At 36.3% G+C, this 25,682-nt stretch overlaps 2 protein-coding genes and 1 long non-coding RNA gene across 9 annotated transcripts in view; 1 reads left to right on the top strand and 2 right to left on the bottom strand.

Moving 5' to 3' along the window:
* Positions 1-514, bottom strand: part of UCHL5 (ubiquitin C-terminal hydrolase L5) — a 42,049-nt gene extending 41,535 nt beyond the window's left edge. The window contains exon 1 of one of the 2 annotated variants that reach the window (XM_045049230.1): positions 64-514. In XM_045049230.1, coding sequence (XP_044905165.1) covers positions 64-292 — 229 coding nt within the window. In that variant the 5' untranslated portion in view covers positions 293-514. The remainder of the gene's footprint in view (positions 1-63) is intronic. The other variant, XM_045049229.1, reaches the window with a different exon arrangement.
* On the top strand, positions 59-25,682 carry RO60 (Ro60, Y RNA binding protein). Of its 6 annotated transcripts, XM_045049227.1 has the most exons (12): positions 59-198; positions 4,474-4,547; positions 9,618-10,217; positions 14,666-14,886; positions 15,386-15,532; positions 15,787-15,924; positions 16,693-16,809; positions 17,126-17,239; positions 17,517-17,663; positions 19,231-19,309; positions 20,026-20,090; positions 25,554-25,682. In XM_045049227.1, exons 2-11 carry the CDS (start codon positions 4,541-4,543, stop codon positions 20,076-20,078), a joined length of 1,623 nt encoding a protein of 540 aa, XP_044905162.1. In that variant the 5' UTR covers positions 59-198; positions 4,474-4,540; the 3' UTR covers positions 20,079-20,090; positions 25,554-25,682. The 6 variants fall into 6 exon arrangements, 5 of the variants coding, with proteins under 5 accessions (XP_044905162.1, XP_044905161.1, XP_006943000.2 ...); XM_045049226.1 differs by having other exon boundaries at positions 20,026-25,682; XR_006592049.1 differs by having other exon boundaries at positions 19,231-20,090.
* LOC109495732 lies at positions 17,466-18,521 on the bottom strand. Its single transcript, XR_002151382.2, has 2 exons — positions 18,458-18,521; positions 17,466-17,645 (listed from the first exon to the last, which is right to left on the bottom strand). It is a non-coding gene; the product is annotated as an uncharacterized LOC109495732 (long non-coding RNA).

Below are 25,682 nucleotides of genomic sequence, written 5' to 3'. Positions count from 1 at the left end.
CGCCAGTCTGGAGCGAGGGCGGGGCAAAAGTAGAGGGGCGGGGCTCGTTCCCGGGAGCCGAACCTGCAGGCCCCGGCGTTGGTGGAGTTGGAGCAGTTACCGCCCTAAGGGCTGCAGCAGCTTCTAGTCGTTTTCCCGCGCCTCGCAGGGCTTCTCCCAGTGGCGCTGCGGGTTCGGAGGGTCGGCCGGCAAGCACAGGTGAGGAAACTGCGGGAGGCCGACTGGGGCCCTTTGTGCGGTCTGAGCGGCCCCGGGGACGCGCAAGGTTTAGCTCATCCTCCATGTCCCTCATCCCGCATCCCTGCGACCGAGGCCGGAACAAACACTTCGCCAAACCATCGTTCTCCACCGCCCTGCCTCCGCGTCCTGCCCTTGCTGGGTAACGAAACCAGCATCGCTGTGGGCACAACCTCGCTTGGCCAGGCTGAGACGCTCCCGAGGGTGGGCCCTTCCCGAATCCCGGACCGCTCCGGCTTGTGCTTCCATAGCTTCCCACAGGCCAGCGTCCGGAGGTCCCGCTTTACTCCTCCTCTTCCTCCCCCTCCTCCCGCGGCTTCTGCGCCGGGAGGCGTTGCCCCGGCTCTGGGGTTTGGAAGAGGGATTTTGGTGCAAAGACAGAAGGCGAATTTATCCTCGATGGAATGACGAGAAGAGTGAGATCTGTTCTGTAATCCGTGGGGACGATAGACAAGTGTAAGGGGATGCGATGCCTAAAAGAAAATTAGGTTGAAAAAAGCGTAATGTATTAATCGACCATTTGTAATGTTTCTAAGATTAAAGGAGTTAAACCAAAAATGCCTATTTTCGCTAAACCGTGAAAATGCCCTCGTTCAGCAGACCTCTGTTAAGATTATAAATCTTTAAGAGTATGTGTATTTATGCATCACTCCTTAAAGCTCTGAGTTCCAAGAAGGGCCTTTGGCTTCCAGAAAAAAATATTTTAGTAGACAAAACTGATTCCTTGCTTCACAAACAGGTGTCCTGTGCATCGGAGTTAGCGAGCCCTGTTTTATGGACTAGGTGAAGCCACAAAATTAACATGACAAATATTACTGAGGGAAACAACAGAACAGCTTTTATATTGAAGCAAGCATGGTTATGGGGCGCCTGGGTGGCTCAGTCGGTAGAGCATCAGACTCTTGATCTCCTGGTTGCAAATTAGAGCCCCAAGTTGGGCATAGAGATTACTTTAAAAAAAAAAAAAAAGGCCTGGCTATATTGTGGAGTAGAAATCAAAATTTGTATAAAATGTTTGTTTGTTTGTTTTCATTTGAAACTTTTGAAGTTTGTCCCTAGGAGACAGGAAAAAGTTTGTGAGGCATAGGAGTCTAGCTGTATTTCCTTCATGAATCATACCTAGAATGAGTGTCATTTGAGTCCATAGCTGTTTGTGATAATGTGTTATTTTTTAATCTATGATATTGCCATGAACTTGAAAGTGTTTTCTGTGCTGAATAAATACATCATAACTAACATTTATTTATGAACTTGGTGGCTGTGGTAGAAAGACCCCCCTAACTGAAAAATTAGCCCTTTACACAGCCTAGAAGTAACCAGAAAGGGAGTTTAAATTTTTTTTCACTTATTTTCACATTTAATCCTAAATTTGCATAAAAAATCCAGATTTCTGGGTCTTTGAGGAAAATGAGAAGATTTGGTAATACAAAGTGCATACTACATGGCGACCACTTGGCTGAAGATGCACGCCTTCGGGATGGCATGCTGTCATATTTGCAACAGGTCCTCACCACTTTTTATTGCATCCCACATGACATGATCAACTCAGGTACACCAGCAGTCTGAGTGATAGTTGTTTGACTTTGTGGCCCCAGTTTTTGCAGTATTGTTTCTTTTAAGTTGTCTGGCACTCTCTCATAGGTGTACATCAGCTTTGACCTCATTTAAAAACGGTTAAGCTGCAAAACTTGTTCGACCTCACGGGATGAAACATTTTCAAGTAATAAACAGTCAAGAGAGTTTGCAAAGATATTCAGATGTGTACATTCAAGAAAAACAGGAATCCTCAAAAACACTGTATTATTAGTACTGTTAAAAGATAACAGTAAACGTTGTTCTAATGAATACAAAGCAGAAAGAACTGCTGTTACATACATACAACAGTGCCCAAGGCAATATGTATATTGTAATATACAATATACATTTTGTATATTAATTACTGGCATTCACTGATTTGGCAGACAATATTAAGAAAGAAAGAAGTGGGCAATGTATAAAATGTCCACAACCAACTTCCAAATTGTGGCTATGCCTTTAAAAATACTGTGACCTGTTTAATTCTTCCCCAAATTTTAATTTACAGAAGTTTAAAATAACTTCAGCTATATTAGAGTCTTTAGAATGGTGTGCTTTAAGAGCTCTGGATAGGACAGGCCAACCCAAAGAATTAACTGTCTTTTTTTTTTTTTTTAATTGTTAATCTGGATTTACAACACTTGATTATTCAGGAGTGGATTAATTGATGACCAGGCTCTGACCTCACTCACTGCCCAACTGCCTTCTAAATCACTGACAGTGGAGCTTAAGCTCCGAGGGGGGAGATGATTGGAGTTGGGGAGAGGAGAAATTAAGATACTGTATATATCTGTGTGTATCTCAAATTGCTTTCTAAAGACAAATATAGGAAATACCTATAAATAAATAGTTAAGTAGATAAATAGTTAGATAAATAGTTAAATAGATAGTTAAATATCATTTGAATGTCTATTTAAATAACTTCCCAAATATAGTCAATTTTTAGTTTTCGTTTAATGACAGATTTTGGAGATAGAATTGATGTGTCATGAAATTCACTATTTTAAGTATGCAATACAGTGAATTTTAGTATATTCACAGACTTGTGTTGACATAGGCAGACTGGGTCCATGGACCCAGAAGGAGTCCTGCAGGACCAGCCAAGAGGATCCTTGGCCTTAGGAAGGATAGACATCAAGTGAGAGCAGAGTTTATTGAAGATACAGAGAGGTGACAGATACAGAGTATTTGAGAGACTCAGAAAGGAGAGTAGAGTAGTCTCAGTTTTGTTTGGGCTCTGGTGCTTTTATTAAGGATTGTGGTCTGGTCCATATGTCTTCTCAGGCATCCAGAAACTGGTCAGAACGAGGAGTGCTCAGGTGTCCTCCATGAGTCACTTGTGCCCTGGAGCCAGGGATCTGGCGGCAGTGTGCCTGGAGTCAGTGTCTGCAACCTTGCTCTTTCACTCCGATCTGTGCTGGAAGACTCCAAAGAAATCATTAGCTCCTTGACCCTTACAGAAAGGGAATACATTTTTTGTACTAGAAGTGTAAAGCATGTGTAAGGTAGGGTGCAGGTCCTAGCAAGTGTAGAAGCAGGAAAAGGAGCAAAAACACAGTTCATGGAGTCGCTTTAGTTTCTGTATCTCAGTGTGAGCGTTCACCATTGTCTAATTTCAGAACATCTTCATCACCCCGTAAAGAAACCCCTCACCACTTTGGCAATTCTTCAAAAGGTTAAATATAGAGTTACCATATGATCCTTCGTTTTACAGTGTATGTGGGTCTTAATTTCTCCAGCTCCTCACCAACACTTCTTATTATTGTCATTTTGATTGTAGCCATCCTAGTGAACGTGAAGTGGGATCTCATTTCAGTTTTGTTGTGCATTTTCCTGATGAGTAATGATATTCAGCATCTTTTTATATATTTATTGGCCATTTGTACATCTTTGAAGAAGTGTCTGCTCAGATGCTTTGCCTGTTTTTTAATTGGGTTATTATCTTATTATTGAGTTATGAGTTTTTTATATATATATTCTAGATACAAGTTCCTTATGGTATGATTTGCGTGTATTTTCTCCCATTCTCTGGGATCTCTTTTCACTTTCTTGAGGAAACACAGATTTTAAATATTGGTGAAGTGCAGTTTATCTTTTTTTTCCTACTGTCCCTGTGCCTTTGGTGTCTGTTTTGACCCAGTTCTCTGACACAACTCAGTGTTCCGCAGTTCAGTTCAGTTCAGTTCCAGAGTTAGCTTAAGATCCCACTGATGCGGTTTGAAGTGTTGGGGTTCGGAGCCAACAACCAAGAAAGAATTATTGAGATGTTTTCACTGCAAAAAGGTGGTTTTATTAAAACGCGGGGACTGGACCCATGGGCAGAAAGAGCTGCACTGGGGTTGCGATGGGTGACTGATTATATATCTTCAGGGGAGGAGGAGTCTAGTCTCGAAGGTATTTTGGAAACAAGGTTTCCAGGACCTTGAGAGGCTAGCTGCTGTTAGGAAAAGGTCATTTATTACTGTTTAGTAAAAACTCAGTAATGAGACCCTTCAGGTATCTATCAGGGGACCATAAGCTTGGAGTATGATTGCCAAGATATATCTTGGGGGGGGGGGGGCGGGTAGTAGACGTAAAGGAAGTTTCCAAAGGAGTTTTTATATGTTAAGTAGACATACGATTCTGGGGGGTCAGGCTAATAAGATTGCCTTTTGCCCTTAGCAAAGTCAACATCGAGGCAGCTGAGCTCCCAGAGGAATGTCAATCTGCCTGTCTTGAGGACTTGTCAATGGCCTGTAAGTTATAAGGAAATTTAATCTTTTATTCTTCTGCCTTTGTTTCCTACATCACCACAAGTTAAAGGGCAAGATCCCCAACAAGACTACCCTTTCTTGAGACACCTGTTATAAGTAGGGTCTCTAGTCTACGCAACCAACTATAAATTCAGGGCTTCGCACAACCCCCTCAGGGTCAATAATTCACTAGAATGACTCGCATAACTCTCTAAAAACGCTATCCTAATGATTACAGTTAAATGATATGCCTGAGGACCGGCCAAATGGAAGACACCTATAAGCCAAACTCTGGAGGCAGGAGAGGGATACCCTCTGTGTGGAATCCTGGCTGGTCACACTCCCAGCACATCAGTTTGTTTACCAGTTAGGAAGCACCAGTGAACTTTGATATTCACAGTTTGTATATGGGATTTTATTACTAGGCATGATTGGTTATGATTGGTTGACTGTGTGGTTGAGCCCAATTTTGGGCCCTACAGCCCTCCTGGGAGTTTGATCTGGCCCAAAATTCCAACCCTCTAATCAAATGATTAGTCTTTTTGGTGACCAGCCCCCATCCTGAAGCCCAGAATGAATCACCACATTAGCATAACAAAAAGACTTATCAATCTGGAAATTCCTAGCATTTTTGAAGCTCTGCCAAGAACTATTATACCCCTGTCTTACCACCTAGACAATTTTAAAGTTAATTTATATATCAGCAGTCAGGTACCAGGAGAGTAGCTTAGAAGTAGTGCCATTCTGCTTTTCATATTTAACTTTAAATTTTTGAGTCTGATAAATTTACACAAGCAAGTAGAGAGGGGCCATTCATGCAATCTGTCCTACTGTTTTATGTTTCATCCTGGAAAGAATAGTCATAGAACCATGTGAAAAGCTGGGCATTTTTTCCTGTAAAAATGTTGAAAGGGTATGTCTTCATGGTTGTCATTAATATATGCAAGGATAAGATTCCATTGACAGAGCTATGAATAAGTAACTACATTTCTTATGGTAGAGATTACAAGGATTACATTTAGGGATTTTTCTTAGGCATCTTCCCTAGATTTAAAAGTTCATTTTGCTGCATGCTCAACAAGATACTTATACCTGATACTAAATGCATTAGAAAAACTTTCAAAGAAATACTATTCTCAAAAGACAGTTTTACTTAGTATGCATTACTTCCTCTTCATAACTTCTCATGTATTATTTTTTATTGTATATCCATTTACTGCATATAGTACTTTTTTTCTAATTACAGAATTTATCTTAAAGGCTTGAATTATATTTTTAATTGCACATGTTGAGACTTATTTTTAAAAATGTTAGAGGAAAGAAAAGGCAATCACACATAATTCTTAGATGGTTCAGAAAATTACTTTAATATTGCTTTGTTATTCTTAAATATATATTACTAATTATTTAAGAGTGATATCCTAGGTTCAGAGAAGGGATACACAACTAAGACCCGGTCCCTGCTCTTAGTGGAACTAAAGATACCAGCCAGACATGCTGACAAAAAAATAATAAGGGAAAGAACTTTGAGATTTGAACTGGGACCTTTAAATCACACTTCTTGGGCTTTGGTTCAGGAAAGCTGTTGTATTAGCATAATTTGATATTGAATATCATTTCTATATTATTCAACTAATAAGCAGCAATAGCCAGGTGAAAGTACTACCCAAGGGTATTTTTGTAAAAGCTAAAGATGGGGCTAGCAATATCAAATGCAGTGCAAAGTTCAAAATAATAGAAAATTTTCTACCGGAATTAGCAGTTAAGGTGTCAGTCTTTGAGAAGCCTCTTATCCTTCTCAAAAGTTTTTTGGATTAAAAGGCAGCTAAACAGCCATGTTAAAGAGGGGGTAAGAATAAATAGCAGAAGCATCATTACTGCAGCAGCAGTTTCAGCCTATGCTGCACTCAGTAAATCAGTCCCTAATGACTAATATAATATGATCATTACACGGTGACACCATCTGAGGCCTAAGCCTCATAATGACACTGATTATTTCCAACACAATTCAAATTACTGTCCCCTGCCCCCAGTCACCTTCAAAATGTGAGGCTCTCCATTCTCCCATGCATTTATCCCCATATCATGATGTGTTTCCCTCTCTGAGACCCAACCTCATGGCTCCCTTAGCTGCCAGACTTCCCTCAACCTCCTTATTCCTCTCTTTTCTCAAATCTGTCTACACCCTTAATGAAAGAAATGTCTCTCTTGCTGTCAGTAGGCCAGTCTCAACCTGTATGCTCTAAAGCTTATTCTGTTTGACTTCTTTTAGTGATCTCATCCCCTTGGTTACATCCTTTACTGTCTTCCACTCCAAATTGAATCATTCCACTTCACCTCAATGTCTTCTCATCTCTCTTACCTTCCCTTTATGCTTCTGTAAAAGAGTAGTCCACTTGTGAAGCCTCCCTCATTGCATACTCCTAATCTCACTTATTTTTAGAGAGGGCGTGTGAGTGGGGGGAGGGATAGAGAGAGAGAATCTTGAGCAGGCTCCCTACCCAGCGCAGAGCCCAACATTGGGCTCATTGCTGGGCTTGATCTCACAGCTGTGAGATCATGACCTGAGCCAAAAGCAAGACTCCGATGCTTAACCTACTGAGCGACCCTTGCGCCCCTCCTAATCTCACTTTGTTCAGGCTCCTTCTTGCAGGATTCTACAACAGTTGCCCTTCTTCATTCACTCCTGTTTGCTGAATCCAGTAGTCATTTTCCAGACTTTACTTCATCTCTGAGCATTTGACATTACAGCTATGGACTCCTTGAAATTCTCTTCCCTGTGGTCCGTGATACCACTGCCCCTGGTTCACTTTAAGTCTGTGTACCCCACCTTCTCTTTCTCCTTTAAAGGGCCCTTTTCTCACTACCTCTTAATTGTTAATATTCACGAGGATTCCATCTTAAGCCTTCCCTACAATATGTAAACGTGCTTAAGCTTGTATCATCTTTATGATGATGTACAAGAAATACAGAATTTCCTTTATCTTGTGTTGCCCTTTAAGCTACTACTACCTTATCAGTTAACGTTACGTTACAGCTGTGTCAATATACTTAGTTCTTTTTCTAAAATCTAAAGACAGCAAGATTTCAGAAATTCCTTTCTGGAATACATTCCCCCAAACTTTATATACCAGGTTTTCAGTTTGCCTATTCTGCACAAGTCTTCCTGTATTATTGAGACAACATTATTTTATTCTCTGCTGACTCTCAGTACACTTCTATTAGAGCACTTAATTACAGTTTGCTTTGTATTATATGTATATTTCTACCTCACTGACTAGAATGTGGGGTTTTTTTGAGGGCAGGGAAAAACATTTAAAAAAAATCTTTTTAGGGACACCTGGATGGCTTAGTCAGTTAGGTGTTTGACTCTTTTTTTTTTTTTCTTATGTTTATTATTTTGAGAGAGATAGTGGGTGGCGGGGGTGGTGCGAGGGGGCAGGCAGAAAGAAAGGGAGACAAAGAATCCCAAGCAGGCTCTGTGGTATCTGACTCTTGATATTGGCTCAGGTCCTGATCTCAGGGTCATGAGATTGAGCCCTTCTTCAGGCTCTGCACTGAGCATGGAACCTGCTTGGGATTCTGTCTCTCCCTCCTCCACCCCCTTTCTCTGTCCCTCCCCCACATGCACATGTGCACACACACACACACACACACACACACACACACACACTTTTTCTTAAACGCTTTAAAAAAAAATCCTTTTAGTGGAACAGGGCTCTCTTTCATGTCTTACATCTAATATGCAATAAATGCTGGTTGAGCTTTATTTTCTGGTCGTGTTGTTTTGTTTGTCATGGGGAGAAACCTAGTGCACTATAGTGGTATAGACAGGAGACTTGGGGCATCTAGATAGGCAGCTGTACTATAGTTAGAGTAGCAGTGGACTGATAAAGTAGTGGACATTGTGGTGGTTCCATTAGGAGGATAAAAAACGATATTGTTGCCATACAGCTAGTAGCTTTAGAGATAATGGAAGGAAGAAAGTACAGGTAGTTGATCACATAAATTACAAATGAGCACAGTTAATAGGATGTTAATCAGTATGTTCTCAACTACAGGTAACAGAAAACTTACAAACGGCCTAGCTATACAAAATTTCTAAGTAAAGATGCAAGGATACAGAATTTCTAAGTAAGGCATTTCCAGGTTGCTCGATGATACCATGGACCCAGATTCCTTCTAATTTTTTTTCTGTGCTACCATCCTTATAAATGAGTGTGTCTTCCTAAACTGGCTCCCCTGTGGCTCAAGATAGTTGCCACACTCCAAGCATCACTTTAAATGAATGTCTCAGGGTAGAAAGGGAGCGTTCTTAGTAAGAGCCCAAGCCCACTTTTAAGAGTGAAGAAAACCTCAGAAGTATTCTCTGCAGACTTACTGCATGCTGGCCAGTTAGATGTCCATCCCCTATACTTGTCACATGGCAAAAGAAATGCGAGCATTACCTGAGTGAGAATTTGTGATCAGTACAAATGTGTAGGCCTCACCCCAGACATAAACTAAATTTAGAAAGAAACTTTGGGGGTGGTGGGTGGAACACACAATTCTGCATGTTAAGTAGCAATTCAGTTACTTTGGATGCACACAGAGTTTGAGAACCACTGGCTTAGAGTAAATCAAGATTCATCCCATAGGTCTGGAAAAAGGTCTGGCCTCCCCTAAAGGCCATTACTGCCAGGAAGAAAGGGGAGGGAAGGAACGGATGTTGGATATGCAACCAAAACTGTGTATGCAGTTATTCAGGGAGTAAGACCTTTCTTAGCCTCAGCTACCACAGCTGCTCTCCCTACCCCTTTTTATTTTCTCTCTGGGCCTTCAGACTGCATGCTAAATTGCCTGCTTAGTCTCTGACGCAACAAACTTATACCTCCAAAATATAACCTCTTTGTTGTTTCTGGTTATCATACTACCACTTAATGAGCCTAAAAAATGCTTTTAAGTTAATAGACTTTGTAACAGTTTTCAAAAAATATACATTAATAAATGTTTTCAAAAATAAATAAAAATAAATGTATTCCTTATAATTTTATTGTTTCTTTCTAACTATAATAACATTTTGCTTTTTGATAGGTTTCTTAAAAGACAGAAGAATGGAGGAATCAGTGAACCAAATGCAACCACTGAATGAGAAGCAGATAACCAATTCCGAAGATGGATATGTATGGCAAGTCACTGATATGAATCGACTACACCGGTTCTTATGTTTTGGTTCTGAAGGTGGGACTTATTATATCAAAGAACAAAAGTTGGGCCTTGAAAATGCTGAAGCTTTAATTAGATTGATTGAAGACGGCAGAGGATGTGAAGTGATACAGGAAATAAAGTCATTTAGTCAAGAAGGCAGAACGGCAAAGCAAGAGCCTATGCTCTTCGCACTTGCGATTTGTTCCCAGTGTTCCGACATAAGCACAAAACAAGCGGCATTCAAAGCTGTTTCTGAAGTTTGTCGCATTCCTACACATCTGTTTACTTTTATCCAGTTTAAGAAAGATCTAAAGGAAAGCATGAAATGTGGCATGTGGGGTCGTGCCCTCCGGAAGGCTATAGCAGACTGGTACAATGAAAAGGGGGGCATGGCCCTTGCTCTGGCAGTTACAAAGTATAAACAAAGAAATGGCTGGTCTCACAAAGATCTATTAAGATTGTCACATCTTAAACCTTCCAATGAAGGTAAGCGTAACAACCTTTGGGTGGGGGGGAAGTTGCAAATACCGATAAATAGAAATATTTTATTTGAAACAGGCTTTCATTCTCAAAACACTTGGGTTGACTAATTCAAATGTTTACTGCTACCTTGGAATTAAACACCTACCACAGGCAATCCGGACATTACTAATCAAGAATCAAATGACAGATTTACAGATTAATTTAATATTCTAGATCTCACAGTGTCACTGTGCTAGCTAGCATGCTTACCCAAGTGATTACGGACTATGACAGCAGCATGGACGTGATGAAAGCCGTAGGAAGCAAAGCGGCTCCTAGCCAGTAGACGGCAGATAGCCAGGCTGTACTGTTCCAGCCCCTTAAGATTTTTCTTTCCCTCCCTGTCTTCCTAGGACATACGTTCCATGGAACCTAAAGGCTGCCTGAAATAGTGCTGAACTTAACAATTCAGGATGTTAATTGTCTCCGAGCAGTCAGCCAGGGGACATGGTAACTTGGGGCAGTTTTCTATGTCTATGGGAAGAGACTTTTGAGAAGTTAGTTGGATGTACACTAATTACTTAGTCCTTCTTAGAAGGGAAATAAAAACTTTTGGGCAAGAAGAATGTAAAGTATAAGCATCCACAAAAATCAACATGTCCAAAATTTGCTTTTTTTAATACCAGAAATGAAACTTGAAAAGACAGCTCCTCATGAATTCCTAATTTATCATTTTTTATTATGAGTGGACTTTTTAAAATGAAATTTAAGCAGTAAATTGTTGCGAATATTTACATATACAAACACCTGGATGTTTTGGTTTTTTTATTAGAAATTACATGCTTGTTTTAAATAGCTGGATAATACATAAAAATATAATACAGAAAGTAGAATCCTGCCTCTCAAAAGAAATTACTATATACGTTGTATATTACTCCAGATTTTTCCTAAAATACATTGTTTTATTTAAAATTTTTTTATAGACCTCCTTTCGGTTTTTTTGTTTGTTTTGTTTTTAATGTTTATTTATTTTGAGGTGGAGGGGAGGGCCATAGAGAGAGGGAGACAATCCCAAGCAGGCTCTGCACTGTTTGCACAGAGCCCAGTGTGGGCCTTGAACCCGCAAACTGAGATCATGACCTAAGCCGAAATCAAGAGTCAGACACTTAACCGACTGAGCCACCCAGGTGCCCCTAGACCTTGTTTCAGTTAGAAGCAGATTGGTATTTCTTCAAGTCAGTAGAAAGAGTTGCAAATGTACCATTGAATGAATACACTATAATTTATTTAGTCTCATTGAAGACAGTTAAGTAGCTTCTGGGTTTTCATACTGTTACAAAAATACAGAGAAAAAATGGGTATAACGTAAATATTTTTATAAAGACTAAACCCACAAAGAGTATATAGAAGTGGCCAGTTTCCTGACATTTGAACAGTGACTATTACCAGTGGTTTTTAATCTTTGCCAATAGGGTAGGTGAAAAATTATACCTTACTTGAATTTGTGTTTGTGGGCAAAAGTTTATCTTTCCATGTGCTGCTGCTGATTGGTAATTTGTTGTGGAGCATATTGTATCTTTGCCCTTTTATCCATTGAGTTGCTGTTCTTAATATTGATAGTCACTATCCATTCAACAAATGTTTATTGAGCACCTACTATGGATGGGCACTGTTCTAAGAACTTGGGATACTTAGGAATTAATAACATGTTATCATGCACTTTTCCCCCTTTTTTTCTTTGTCAATTTTTTTGATTGGAGTTTCTGGCACACTAAAGTTTGGAATTTTAATGTAATGAAACTTACGTGTTTTTATTCATAGATTTTTGTTTTGTGTTAGATTTAGAGCAGCCTTTTCCAACATAAAGTCATAAAAATATTTACCTGTGTTTTTTTCCTTAAAATATTCATGCTTTAATTTTTTACTTTTAAATTTTTGATTCAGTATGAGAAGAATGTAGGGATCCAGCTTTATTTGTCTGTTGAGACACCAGATGGTGGTGTGGACCTAAGTGCTAGTTCTAATTGGAAAAATTGGTTTCTGAATCTGTGCAAATGGTTATACTGGGTTTTGAATTCTTGGTCGATAAAATGAAGAATTAGTAAATGTTTCCTAAACTTGTTCCCACAGACAGTATTCTTTAATTCTAAATTTTTTGAGGGCAGAACTCATACTTAAAATCTGGCGGTCATAACAGTATGTTCAGGCATAAGAGATCCCTAGGCTTCTCAGAGTGAAAAGAATTTAGAATCAAACTCTAAGCCACCAAGTAAGTGATATTTTATTTAAAAAAAAAAGTTTTAGTTTATTCATTTTGAGAGAGAGTGAGCAGGGGAGGGGCAAAGAGAGAGGGTGAGAGAGAATCCCAAGCCAGCTCCACACTATCAGCACAGAGCCTGACATGGATGGGCTTGAACTCCAGAAATACAAGATCGTGACCCGACCCAAAACCAAGAGTCGGACACTTAACCAACTGAGCCACCCAGTCACCCCCCAAATAAGTAAAATTTTAATATTTTGACCGAAATGTGTATTTAAAACAGATAAAACAAGTCAAAATATTTAATTAATCAGGTATTTATTGTGTACTTAACTGTGTGGCCACCATAGAATTTGGGTATGATAAAAATAAGACTGCCTTTAAGAAAGTTTTATTTTAGTTGGAAAGACAAAATAGAAGACATGCTTACATATGAAACATTTAGTAATTTAAGGCAATATAAGATTTTGTACTAAAATCTGGAAGGTAACAAGTCACAGTACTTTACAAGTTTCTACATACTAATGTTGACTTTTGATCACATTATTTAAATTAGAGACTAGGGACAACACATAAGCTCAATCTGCCTTAGAGATGGATTTTACTTGGCCTGCACAATATTTTAGAAAAAAAATGAATTCTTTGCTAATATCACTTTTAAAAAATCAGAAGATACATAAAAATACCTATCCTGGATACTTTTGAAAACACCCTTTTTGGCAGCACTAAGCCAAAACTTCACTAAAACATTTGTAGGGCATACTCACTAGTCCCACAGTCTTTTTTCTTTTTTTAAGTTTATGTATTAATTTTGAGAAAGAGCGAGAGCATGCGTGAGCAGGGGAGGGGTAGAGAGAGAGGGAGAGAGAGAATCCCAAGCAGGCTCCGTGCTATCAGTCCATGTGGGACTCGAACTCACAAACCATGAGATCATGACCTGAGTGGAAACCAGCAGTTGGATGCTTAACTGACCGAGCCACCCAGACACCCCTCTAGTCCCATAGTCTTAACCACTCTTTATTATATAACCTGTTCCATTTGTTTATTTTACCAACATTTACCCCATAGACCTTTTTGAGTGTGATAATTCAAATCTCCCCTTCCACATTTTACAGAAGTAAAACCTAAGGCCTGGAATGATCACACAGCCATCTATTGGCAGAATGTAGGCTAGAACCCAAATTTCCTCAGCCCCGCAATCAAGAACTCTTTCAACTATTAAAAGAAATTATAGGGGCGCCTGGGTGGCTCAGTCGGTTAAGCGTCCGACTTCAGCTCAGGTCACGATCTCGTGGTCCGTGAGTTCGAGCCCCGCGTCGGGCTCTGGGCTGATGGCTCAGATCCTGGAGCCTGCTTCCGATTCCGTGTCTCCCTCTCTCTCTGCCCCTTCCCCGTTCATGCTCTGTCTCTCTCTGTCTCAAAAATAAATAAACGTTAAAAAAAAAAATTATAAAAATCAGAAAATGGAAACAAAATAAAATTTGAAAAAAAAAGAAATTATAGAAGATGGGGCGCCTGGGTGGCTCAGTCAGTTAAGCATTGGCTCAGGTCACGATCTCACAACTCGTGGGTTCGAGCCCTGCGTCGGGCTCTGTGCTGACAGCTCAGAGCCTGGAGCCTGCTTCCAATTCTGTGTCTCCCTCTCTCTCTGCCTCTCCACAACTCACGCTGTCACTCTCTCTCAAAAATAAACATTAAAAAAAATTTTTTTTAAGAATTTATAGAAGAAATGAACACATTGTTTTCCTTTTTTTAATTTGGACTGTAATACTTTATCTTTAAAAAATTACAAATTACCTACCTAACTGTCCACTTCCACTTACCTCTGCTATTTATAAATGCTTATTTATTTAGCAGCAGAAAGGGACAAGTGAAAGGAGATTAACTGAGACAGATCTGTACTTTTGTGAATTTTCTGAGATTGTGAACCTGAGATAGGTATTGTCTACCCAAGTTTCTAATGCTGGTGTCTCAAAAAGAAAAAAAAAAAGGTTTATCGTAAAATGACTAATGGTATAAGAGACTTTTCTCCAGAGCTTCTTTTAAAACAATTATGATGGATAAGCAAAATCATTTGACTCCATTGGCTTGAATGTGTTTGTTATGTCACAGAAAGCAGCCTCACAGCTTAAAAGGTTAAGCTCCTCTGTGTCTAGTTATGTATATCCCATACCATATTCTCATGCTGTTTGACTTCTTTATTTTCTTAAAGGACTTGCTATTGTAACCAAATATATTACAAAGGGCTGGAAAGAAGTCCATGAATTGTATAAAGAAAAAGCACTTTCTGTGGAGACTGAAAAATTATTAAAGTATCTGGAGGCTGTAGAGAAAGTGAAACGCACAAAAGATGAACTGGAAGTCATTCATCTAATAGAAGAGCATAGATTAGTTAGGGAACATCTTCTAACAAATCATTTAAAGTCTAAAGAGGTAAGTGGCTTATAGTATGCATGTGATTAAGCATGAGTAATTTGATACGTATCAGGTATTAAAATTCATGCTATGTATAAAAGTAATTTATGACATGTGATTTATATGGATAACTATACATTCGGTTCTTTTTAACAAAAATCTAAAATATATCTTGAGGTTAATATTTATTTAAAACACTTAATACAATGTCCAGATGGAGTTTGCATTCAGTTAAGTGTTATTTCTGCTTCAGAAAGGCTGGTTAATTTGCCTTGTTAATTAAAAATAAATAAAATTCTTCTATGTGATTCCTTCGTAAAATAGACTTCACTTTCTTACTCTAGTGAAGAGCAAGTTAATTTGATAAGTCTTTGACCAATGCACACAAATTTTTATTTTAGAAATACTTTGAACCCCATAAGAAAACCTTAAAGAATATATTCTTAATATTATACAGTTAACATATTGATTCATTTCCTCTCAATTCCTTACATTTCAATCTATGTTACTGCAATAGGTATGGAAGGCTTTGTTACAAGAAATGCCTCTTACTGCATTACTAAGGAATCTAGGAAAGATGACTGCTAATTCAGTGCTTGAACCAGGAAATTCAGAAGTATCTTTAGTATGTGAAAAACTGTGTAATGAAAAGCTGTTAAAAAAGGTAAGTATTGCCTTTGTTAGCTACTACTAATTGAAAAAGTCAGCACCTAAGTTTTGGAACTGTAGTCAGTAGAGTTTTAGGTGTTCTGAGACTTGTCATACCAAATTTCACTTTGACTTTGAAATCTAAGATTAATATGTCCTCATTTTTTCTTTATGAAACTTATTTATTAGCTACAATAACAAAACCTAAAGACATAATGAGTATTTTTCATTTGATTTTTGATTTTCTTTTTGTCTCTGTCTTGTTTCTAGGCTCGCATACATCCATTTCATGTTTTAATTGCATCAGAAACTTATAAAACAGGTCATGGGCTCAGAGGAAAACTGAAGTGGCTCCCTGATGAAGAAATTTTGAAAGCTCTGGATACTGCTTTTTATAAAACATTTAAGGTAATGGTTTGACTTTTCATTTCATAACAAATGACCCAATTCGAACTTCATATATTTTATAAAAACACATTTTAAAGATGATACTTATAGTTTAACCATTTTTGATTAGATATTCATGTGTTTTTCCATAGTTCATGTAAATGTGGATATATAGTTAACATTGTAAACTTAAGAATTTCTCCTCACCTTTGGATGATACCCAATTATCTTATCATTTTGATAAGTTTTGAAATACCAAATTTAAATTTTTTTATTCCTGTAGAGTCCTTTGACTTGGTCCTCTGTCATTCTGTTAATCAGTAGGGCATCTCTTCTATCTTTATGGGAAGTGATTTTTTTTTTTAGGACTGAAAATCCTACATTAAAGCCATAAGTTAAAATTTTTAGTTTTAAAATATTCTGGCCATTCAGCAAAATAGTAGCAACTAGGGGCATCTGGGTGGCTCAGTCGGTTAAGCATCTGACTCTTGATCTCAGCTCAGGTCATGATCTCACAGTTTGTGAGTTCGAGCCCCACAATAGGCTCTGTGCTGACAGCTCAGAACCTGCAGCCTGCTCCGGATTCTGTCTCCCTCTTGCTCTCTCTCAAAAATAAAGAAAGAAAAAAAAAAAAGGCCAGACATTTTCAAACACTTGTCAATTGGTACATCAAAAATAAGACCTGTTATCTTAGAAGTCTGAGTGAAAGATAAGTAAATGCGAGTTTTAGAAATTTAATTTTAATTTCTATGGTTGTTTTTCATGATTATTTGTTTTGGTTTTCTTTAGACAGTGGAGCCTACTGGAAAGCGTTTCTTGCTGGCTGTCGACGTCAGTGCATCGATGAACCAAAGAGTTTTGGGCAGTGTGCTCAACGCTAGCACAGTTGCAGCAGCAATGTGTATGGTGAGAACCCCTAAGGCCATTTCAGGATTTTTGCCACCCTAAAAAATGTTTAATGTGGGACAAAACTATGAAGGTAGATAATGATCAAGGATTATATTTTCATTTGTTTCTGTCATTTCATTTTATTTGGCACATTTTTATTTCAGTTAAATACTTCATATCTAAATATAATTAAAAATAAAGTTTTGAGTATACTGTATGCATATGGTAATATAGGTATATTTATAAAGCTTTCAAAGATGAATTTTAAGAAATTCAAGATACTGTATTTGTTTTACCCTAATCTGCTAAAACTTACCACCTTTGAATTTTTCAGGTTGTCACACGAACAGAAAAAGATTCTTATGTAGTTGCTTTTTCAGATGAAATGGTACCTTGTCCAGTGACTACAGATATGACATTACAACAGGTTTTAATGGCTATGAATCAGGTAAAGAACAGTTTGATTAAGTTTACTTAACATGTGTTATATAATAATCTTATATTGGTGTCATGACTGATACTAGTAAATTCACGAGAACAAATTGTTTCATCTCAATTTCTCATGAGCACAAAATAAAAATACACACTTCGAGAAGGTCTGTGTATTGGCTCTAGGTAAAGTGATAATGTAAAAAATAGTATTTTTAAATATTTAATTATTTCAGACATCTCAGTATGGAAACTAGGGCACTTTTATTCTAATCCATGTTTTTGTTTTGCATTAGATCCCAGCAGGTGGAACTGATTGCTCTCTTCCGATGATCTGGGCTCAAATGACAAACACAGCTGCTGATGTCTTCATTGTCTTCACTGATAATGAGACCTTTGCTGGAAGTGTCCATCCTGCTGTTGCTCTGAGGGAGTATCGAAAGGTAACATTTTAAGTATTCTTTCATCCCAAAATAAGACACAGTTCTCAAATATTCACTGTTTTTCCAAAAACTGATATCGAAGATAAGTCTATAGCTTTGTACAGGAATACACACCAGTTCTGAATGCAGCAGCACTTGAAATAAAAAGTATTGGCTATACATACATGGTTTATTTCAACTAGTTCCAATTCTATACATTACTAAAAACATCCTCTTTAAACTGCTTTTGGTAACAATCAAAATAAAGTATCATTTGTGAGTTTTGTTAAAGGACGACATAAAATTAAAGCAAAGCTATAATCTCTGTTTTAAGTTTTATGGCTACTTCTTTGTTCTAATCAGTGCTCTCCAACTGAGCTCTCTGAAATCATGGAAATGTTATCTCCAGTATCCATTGTGGTAGCTACTAGTCACATGTGGCTGTTGAGCACTTGAATTATGGCTAATGTGACTGGAAAAAGAAACAAATTGCTGAAGAGCTCCGGTTCTCAAAAGGTGTTTTTCCTACCAGCAGCTTGGCCCGGGATCTTGTTAGAAATGCAAATTCCTGGACCCTATAGGAGACCTGCTGAATCAGAAACTGGAGAGTCAGACTGTGTTTTAACAAAACTCTCCTAGGGATTCTGATGAATAAGTATGAGAACAAGTGAGAGAAGAGAATTTGGAGTCAAGGCAGCCTGAGTTTTGAGTCTCTTTTACCCATTGTGGATCTAAGCAAATTATTTAACTGATGTATGTCATAGTAGTATATTACTACTATAGTATAGGTCTTAGTAGTTAATAGTACTACTCACCAGAGTGCCTGGGTGGCCCAGTCGGTTAAGCATCTGACTCTTGACTACATCTCAGGTCATGATCTCATAGTTGTGGGTTCGAGCTCCGCGTCAGGCTCAGTGCTGACAGCGTGAAGCCTTCTTGGGATTCTCTCTCTCCATCTGTCTCTACCCCTCCCCCCACAAAATAAATAAACTTTTAAAAAAAGTAGTACTACTTACCTTTTAGAGTTGTTATAACAATTAGATAAATTACTTAAAGAGCTAATTACAGTTTCTGACATAGTGCATACTCAGTGATTGTTGGGTTTTCTCCAGAAATCAATTATTTTAACCTTAAGTTATAGCTATTAGAGAACAGGGTCTTACATGTGACATGTGTATGTTATATATATAATAAAATCATAGATCTAACATTGTTAATCATCAGGAAATACCTCTTTACATATACCCACACACACTGGCCCCACTGTTTGATATGTTGGTAAAAATATCTGATGCCCCCAAGTAATCCTGACAGGTTTCATAAGTAGAAAGTCTCTAGGCTGCTCAGGAATGTACTCTGGCCCACAGAACAGAAGCAGGAATTTCAGGCAGATTGTTCACACAATTTTATTTTTTGTTTTTCTGAAATCACAGAGTCTGACTGAAAGATGAACAGATTTTCTGGAGAAAAAAAAAAAAGATTGACTTTGTAATGAAAAGCTAGATAGAATTTGAAGTGTTTCAACTTTGGAGGTTGTTTGCTTTTGCTTGCATACAATTTTTTAATATGTATTTTGATCTTCCTACAGAAAATGGACATTCCAGCTAAATTGATTGTTTGTGGAATGACATCAAATGGTTTTACCATTGCAGACCCAGATGATAGAGGCATGTTGGATATGTGTGGCTTTGATACCGGAGCTCTGGATGTAATTCGAAATTTCACATTAGATGTGATTTAACCATAAGCACCAGCATGATCTAAGAGGTCCATTGCCATCAGTGATCTCGCTAAAAATATGTAGCTACTTCCCAGCTGATCTTACTTAATCCAGTGATGATAAGATGATAGTATAGGATGTGCGTATGTTACCAAAAAACAAAAACAAAAAGGAAGGAAAAATAAGATGAGCCCAAAGTTCTGTCTACTAAACTAGCTCTTGGGAAATAGCTTCAGCATACACTGTAGCTCCTTCTGTCTAACAGAGAACTTCTTATTGATAGATACCATAAAATAGTCAAACAGTTTTGCTGTGGTTAATAATTACATTTATACTTAAAAGAAGTAAGAGCCAAAAGTGTAAGTAGTTCCACATCATGTCACTTGTTTGAGAAGTGCTTAAAATTTTCTTAAATGTTTGCATTGGAAAAGGACAGCTTTGGTAATGTCCAAATACTCTGAAATGCACTGGACCATGTAACTGTGATGGAATATGAAATTCATCTGTAAATTTTTATACCAAGGGGTTTTAAAAAAAAAAAGACATTTGATTAAATTATGAATGAGTTTTACAGATTCCTTGGAGTTTTCTAAGATCACATAAATAGCAGCTTTCATACTCAATGAAAAAGATACTTTGAATCTGATATTTTTACACTTGTAGGATTGTTAACATTAACAAGAAACATGGTGGAGACCCCTGAGAAGAGACTATAAAGTTTGTGTCAGGTGAGGGTCTATCTGGTTTACGTTTTGTTTGTTTTGGTGCATTTTATTGCTGTGAGTGGGGCATGACTTCACAATTTTTGCTAAAATATAACATATCCACATGTAATTACACTTTTTTCTCACACTCTTAAATGAAAAGGACATACAATGTTTTAATCATTTAACTCCCCCACTCATAAATCTGAAAGTATGACCATTAGACTCTCAACTATAACCAGATTAGCTTTTTCCTTTAAAATAAATATCATTCTAATTACCTTTATTTTTTTAGCCAATTGTAAATGGGTTTTAGATATTTCCTAATTGTAAACATGTCAGTGACATATCTTTTTGTCCATTCATTTGTGACAAAACATTCTTTTTTGATAGTGTAAAAAAAATAATAAAGCAAGCTAGGTCTTTCAGGTTTGAAAGTCAACTTTTGAGTAACATTATCACTAGTCTGTAAGAAAATTTTTTTCTATTTTATTTGTGTATAAACCTTTTCACTACACTAAAGTGCGTTATTTTCTTAAGCAAATGTCCCTTCTTTCTGGGGTGGTTTAACCTATTGAAATGCCAATATCTCTGCTCATAATTATATCATGGTTGTTTAAGAGAACATAAAACTTCAATATTTATGTACTTTTCATAATAATGATTTATTGAGGATTTATAATGCTCTTCTCACTGTCATGGGAAAGTCAGACTAGTAAATGTAAATTATGGCCTTTTGTGTACTTAGGAATTACAGGTTTTGTTTGGAGCACCAAGGGGAAACTTTAGTAGTGTTAGAATTTGTGAAGAGATCTTCTGTTTTATAAGAAATTTGGGCTCTGGAAGTGACAAGAAAATGGTCCCTTTCAAACTTACTTGACATACTAATGCTGGCTCTATTACGTAGCCATTCCGCTGGTAGCAGTTTGCAAGTATGATTTATCTGAGATTTTTTTTGGTCAGCAAAGTAGTGCACACACCCCACCACCACCTCTATACTTTGCTTCTGGTGTCACTCTGCCAAGCATTGGATGTAAGGTGTTAGCTACATTTGATACATTAAAATATATGTTCAGATTGAATTTAAAGTTTAAAGAGCCTATTATATAATAGTATTTGGAGTTTCAAAGTAAACCCAAGATCTTAAATTAAAAATGACAACATGATCTAACTTTATTCCTAATAGAAATGTTAACTGGAATAAAGCATAAAAGTTTATTTCCTTCAGTTATGTACTGGTCATATAGTGCTTTTAGGTGTTCACAAGCTAATAGTAATATTCAGTCCATCAGAAAAGATTAGATGTCACCTTTTTGAAATATTTAGATACATACAATTAACTGGATTAGGGTAAGATTTAGGGAAGAAAAAAATATAAAGGAGGCCATTATAGAAGGTAACTTTATTTTCAAATCATGAAGTTTTAGAGCTGGAAGAAACCTTAGAAATTTTTAAAAGTTAATTTTTATCTGTAGCCTAGGGATCCAAGGTCTAAGAGAGTATGGCTTTGGAGCACTAAATCTAGCAACCTGGGCTCTTCATTCCCATTCCAGAATTCATCTCCCTACAAAATGGGTGACATAAAATTATTCAAGACTTTTATCTTTTTAGGTATTAGGAAATAATGTATATATATGATTGGTTTAGTAATAGAAACACAAATTGTGAACATGTATACTTTTATAGTTCATAGTAACTCTCAAGCACAATTAATGTCTTAATTAATAACTTGTGTTGCTATATATAACATAGTCCTATAGAAAAAAATTTAAAACTTTACCTCATTATGAGTAAAATGTACTCAAGTGATAAAGAAGTTTTATTTTCTGAATTACTTTTAGGATTATTGCTACATTAACATTTATGGAAATGTTGCTTTTAAAATAAATCAATCCTAAGAAAAACAACTAAACTTTATTTCCTAGAAAATATGTAAATATTTTCAGGATATAGTTGTAATTAGTGAAACTAAAACTAATCTTAAAATCCTACCATTCCTTATTAGTTGAAACCTCCTGAAAATTCCATTAACACTATTATATATTATTTAGTTTAGTTTTATGGGAACATTAGTGAGGAGGATGCCAGTGAGTGGAATTTAGTGTTACCTCTTTAGAACGTCTTGCTTTATCTAACTTACTGTGTGAATGTAGACAACCAATTTAACTTACCAATTTTGTTATCTTTAAAATGTAACCTAGATGATGATTGGATCTTAGAAGAATCAACTATTTAATATCTATATAGAAGTTTAAATTAGGAGGAGGGCTTGCAATACAAATTAGAATTTTTTTTAATTAAAAGCATTCTTCACAGGAGTTAACATATTTTGAACAAATGTTTAGAAAAATATTCAGTAGGCTCAATAATTTGTCATTTTAACAAATTTCCTGTTCTGAATGGGAAAATGTGAAAGAAAAACGTTTATAGTGAAGGTGAGTGTTGACTAAGAAGTCAGTATTCTCTGGTCAAAAGAACATATTCCGAGTCTCAGATCCGCCTGGATAGACCTAGAAGAACAAACTTATAGTCTAAGTGAAGAAACTATTAATAAGCATTTGATTAATCTTTTAACAGGTAAATCCACAAATGATAGAATATAATTTCGTCAGGCTTCTCCCCTCATTTTATGAGATTTTGCAGAAATAATATAAGATCGTTCTGGAAATTTAAGGCACAATTCCTGAATGAGTCAGAGGATATGACATTTCAGTGCAGAACATTTTTAAAAGTACATCTAAACCATAATTGAAGGGAAATCATTGTGATCACTTACTGGAAGTGCCGTAATTTGACCTAAAGATCTCATACCCACAAAGAAAAATGTCTTAAAAAGTGATGCCCTTACAGTAAGTTACCAAAAATGAATTTCTGTTCTTGTATACCACAGGTTTGGGGTGACTGGTTAAGGCAGTATCCTCTCTAGAGAAATGTCATACGAGCTCATGGTAAACATACACAAGGAAGAATTAGAAAGAAAAAAAAAGATAACACTATGAATTTAGTTGTATTTACTGTACAGATTTTATTTAGTATTTTCCTATTATCTGCTCCCTAATCTTATTTGTTGGAAAATTACTTTTATACCTCATTTTTTCTTTTAAAATTACTTTATTCTCACATTTGTGTCCTCTGTTTCTCATCCTGCTCTTACCTGGGTAATAAAATGAATGACACAAAAATCACACATAGTTAGGTTTGGGATGAATCTTTTTGCAGATCTCCATTTGCTCAATATAGATTTAAGATCATATTTTTTCAAATTAATAATGGGCAGGTCTCTAGGAACAATAATTGGATTAGTATGTTTTCTCCCCAAATCAAGTTACATTGTATATCCTTCGTGTTAGATGTTTGCAGAAATTTTGTGGCCTTTGGGTAAGATTATTCAGCCATTGTTTGCAATTATAGATCTAATTTGCTCTTAGAAAAATAATTAACTGAATACTCTGAGCACATCTCCATGCTCTTATTTCCATATAATGATCACTTTCAAATCTTTCATCTAAGTACTTCACTGAGCTTATATATACATCTTTTGTAGCATAAAAGATCTTGTAAATAACTTGTATTCACATTTAACATTTCTTTAATTGGTAAGTTTATTTGCTTTTGAAAAATTAGGAAGTTAATTTAAAATTCTATGGTAATATTTTTTCATGTAGAAATTTAATGTAGTTAAGCATACTGTTTGAATAAAATTATAATGTGACACGTTTTCCTAAACCCTGAAAGTGTCAAATTATATTGGAAATTGGTAGAAAAATAAACTGAAGGAGTTACATTGCAACATCCTATTACTACAATTAAGGCATTTATTTTCAATGATTATGAATTTTGTAAATACAATGGAAATACACAAAAGCTGTTTCTGAGCCTAAAGAGATTTTTCCCTTTGCTTCTATTTAATTTAGCACCACCATGTATCATATTAACTTTATGAACACAATTGATACTTAATTTTAAAATATATTTAGATTTCTGTACTTTTAGAAGTTCAGTAAGAAAACTGAACAAAACAAATGGTAAGTTAACTACATTTCTGCTGGTTTCACTTAATGAACACTTGGATGGTTGAGGTAGTAAATGAGGTAAAACCTTGCTATTTTATGTATTATTACCACATAAAATTGATGAATATTGAAACTTATGTTTAAAATACTTATTAGGCTTTATTTGCAATGTAAACTTTAGAATCTATATACAGCCAAATTAAGTTTAAAATATTATACAATGAAAAGTAATCAACAATGTTTCTGTTGCTCTATTATTTTAAATATGGACTATACGTAATGTGTCTTGGTATGACTAAACAGAGCTTTTGTAATGCATTTGAGTTACATTTTCTAACTTTATTGCCAGCTTCTGATAATGAAGAAATTCTCCAAAGGGATTGAAATCCTCTTTTTAAAAAAAATTGGTTGGGGGAAGGGTGTTATAATCTAGTTCGAAACTGTCCATTTGCTTTATATAAAGGCTTTGATTTCCATAAATGACCACTTACTATTTAAATTACACAGAATAATGCCTGCATAGAATAACATTTAAGTATGTAAGAGCCTTAAAGTGAAAAAAATGAATCTTCTGACTGCCTTAAAATATGACTAGCTCTCCAACAGGCATATTAGTTACTTTCCATAGGGTCTGTTCATTAAGTAATGCCTTAATAGTGTTAGTGTTTCTGAAGTACAGGAACTCTGAGGGTCTTTAGAGCTTTCATTGCATAATGAATGGAAATTTAACGGTTGAGTTTCATAACCTGATTGTACATTAGTAGTTTAAGCACCTATTAATAGGATAATCTGGGTACACTGATAAGTTCTACATACATGACTGTTAACATCTCTAATATTTTGTGGTAGTTTAAGGTTTTTTATTGTTTGGTATAACAAACTATCCAAGAAGCTGGACTTTATGTAACATAATCTCCAAGGACCAAGCTGCATATTTAAACACCATGAATGAAAAATACAGGTGTACAGTTTCAAAAATGATTAATTTTTTGAGGGAATTTTTGAAAACAAAAGGCAAATACTGTTTCAAGCCTATAAGCAAATTCATTCAAAGAAGTGAATACAGTTGTAAAACATTGCAATTGTTGCAATAAAGAGTATCCGGGCCAGTGATTTGTTTAATTACATTCACATTTTTACATTCACTTTGCCTTTCAAAGCAGGAATATTTTATAAAATTGAAAGAAAACTTTAAATTGTCAAGCTGGTGCTTAAGGATCAAAGTTTGATTTATACAAGTTTCATTTCAAAGGAAGGGACCCTGGAAAGGGGGGTGGGAGGGTTCTTAGCTCTGTTGATAAACTTACTGATGCTTTGTTGAGTCTTCCAAGTTTTCACTGTAAATAATATACCTAACAATGTAATTTTGCTGTTTTTCTGATAGAAAATGGATGAAATACTAAAGAATTAAATTTATTTCATGATAAAAGTTTTCACCAATACTGTGAAATTTTGACTTTCTCTCCTTTTCTAGCCTTGCAAAATGCCATACTGAATACATCATTTTAGACATGGGGTACAGACACACACTGCGGGAACGGTTTCTAGTCAACTGTATTGTAGAAATTGATAGACACACCAAATAAACTCTATGCACATCAAA

This window comes from Felis catus, chromosome F1 (assembly GCF_018350175.1).
Source record: "Felis catus isolate Fca126 chromosome F1, F.catus_Fca126_mat1.0, whole genome shotgun sequence".
Lineage (NCBI taxonomy): Eukaryota > Metazoa > Chordata > Mammalia > Carnivora > Felidae > Felis > Felis catus.
This window is presented reverse-complemented; position numbering and strand designations above follow the sequence as displayed.

Bases quoted from the DNA above. Each gene is read 5' to 3' on its own strand.
- RO60 (XM_006942938.4), top strand. The intron at 15,925-16,692 runs GTAATGGTTTGA...GGTTTTCTTTAG, and splicing joins CTTTTTATAAAACATTTAAG to ACAGTGGAGCCTACTGGAAA. The intron at 17,664-19,230 runs GTAACATTTTAA...ATCTTCCTACAG, and splicing joins CTCTGAGGGAGTATCGAAAG to AAAATGGACATTCCAGCTAA.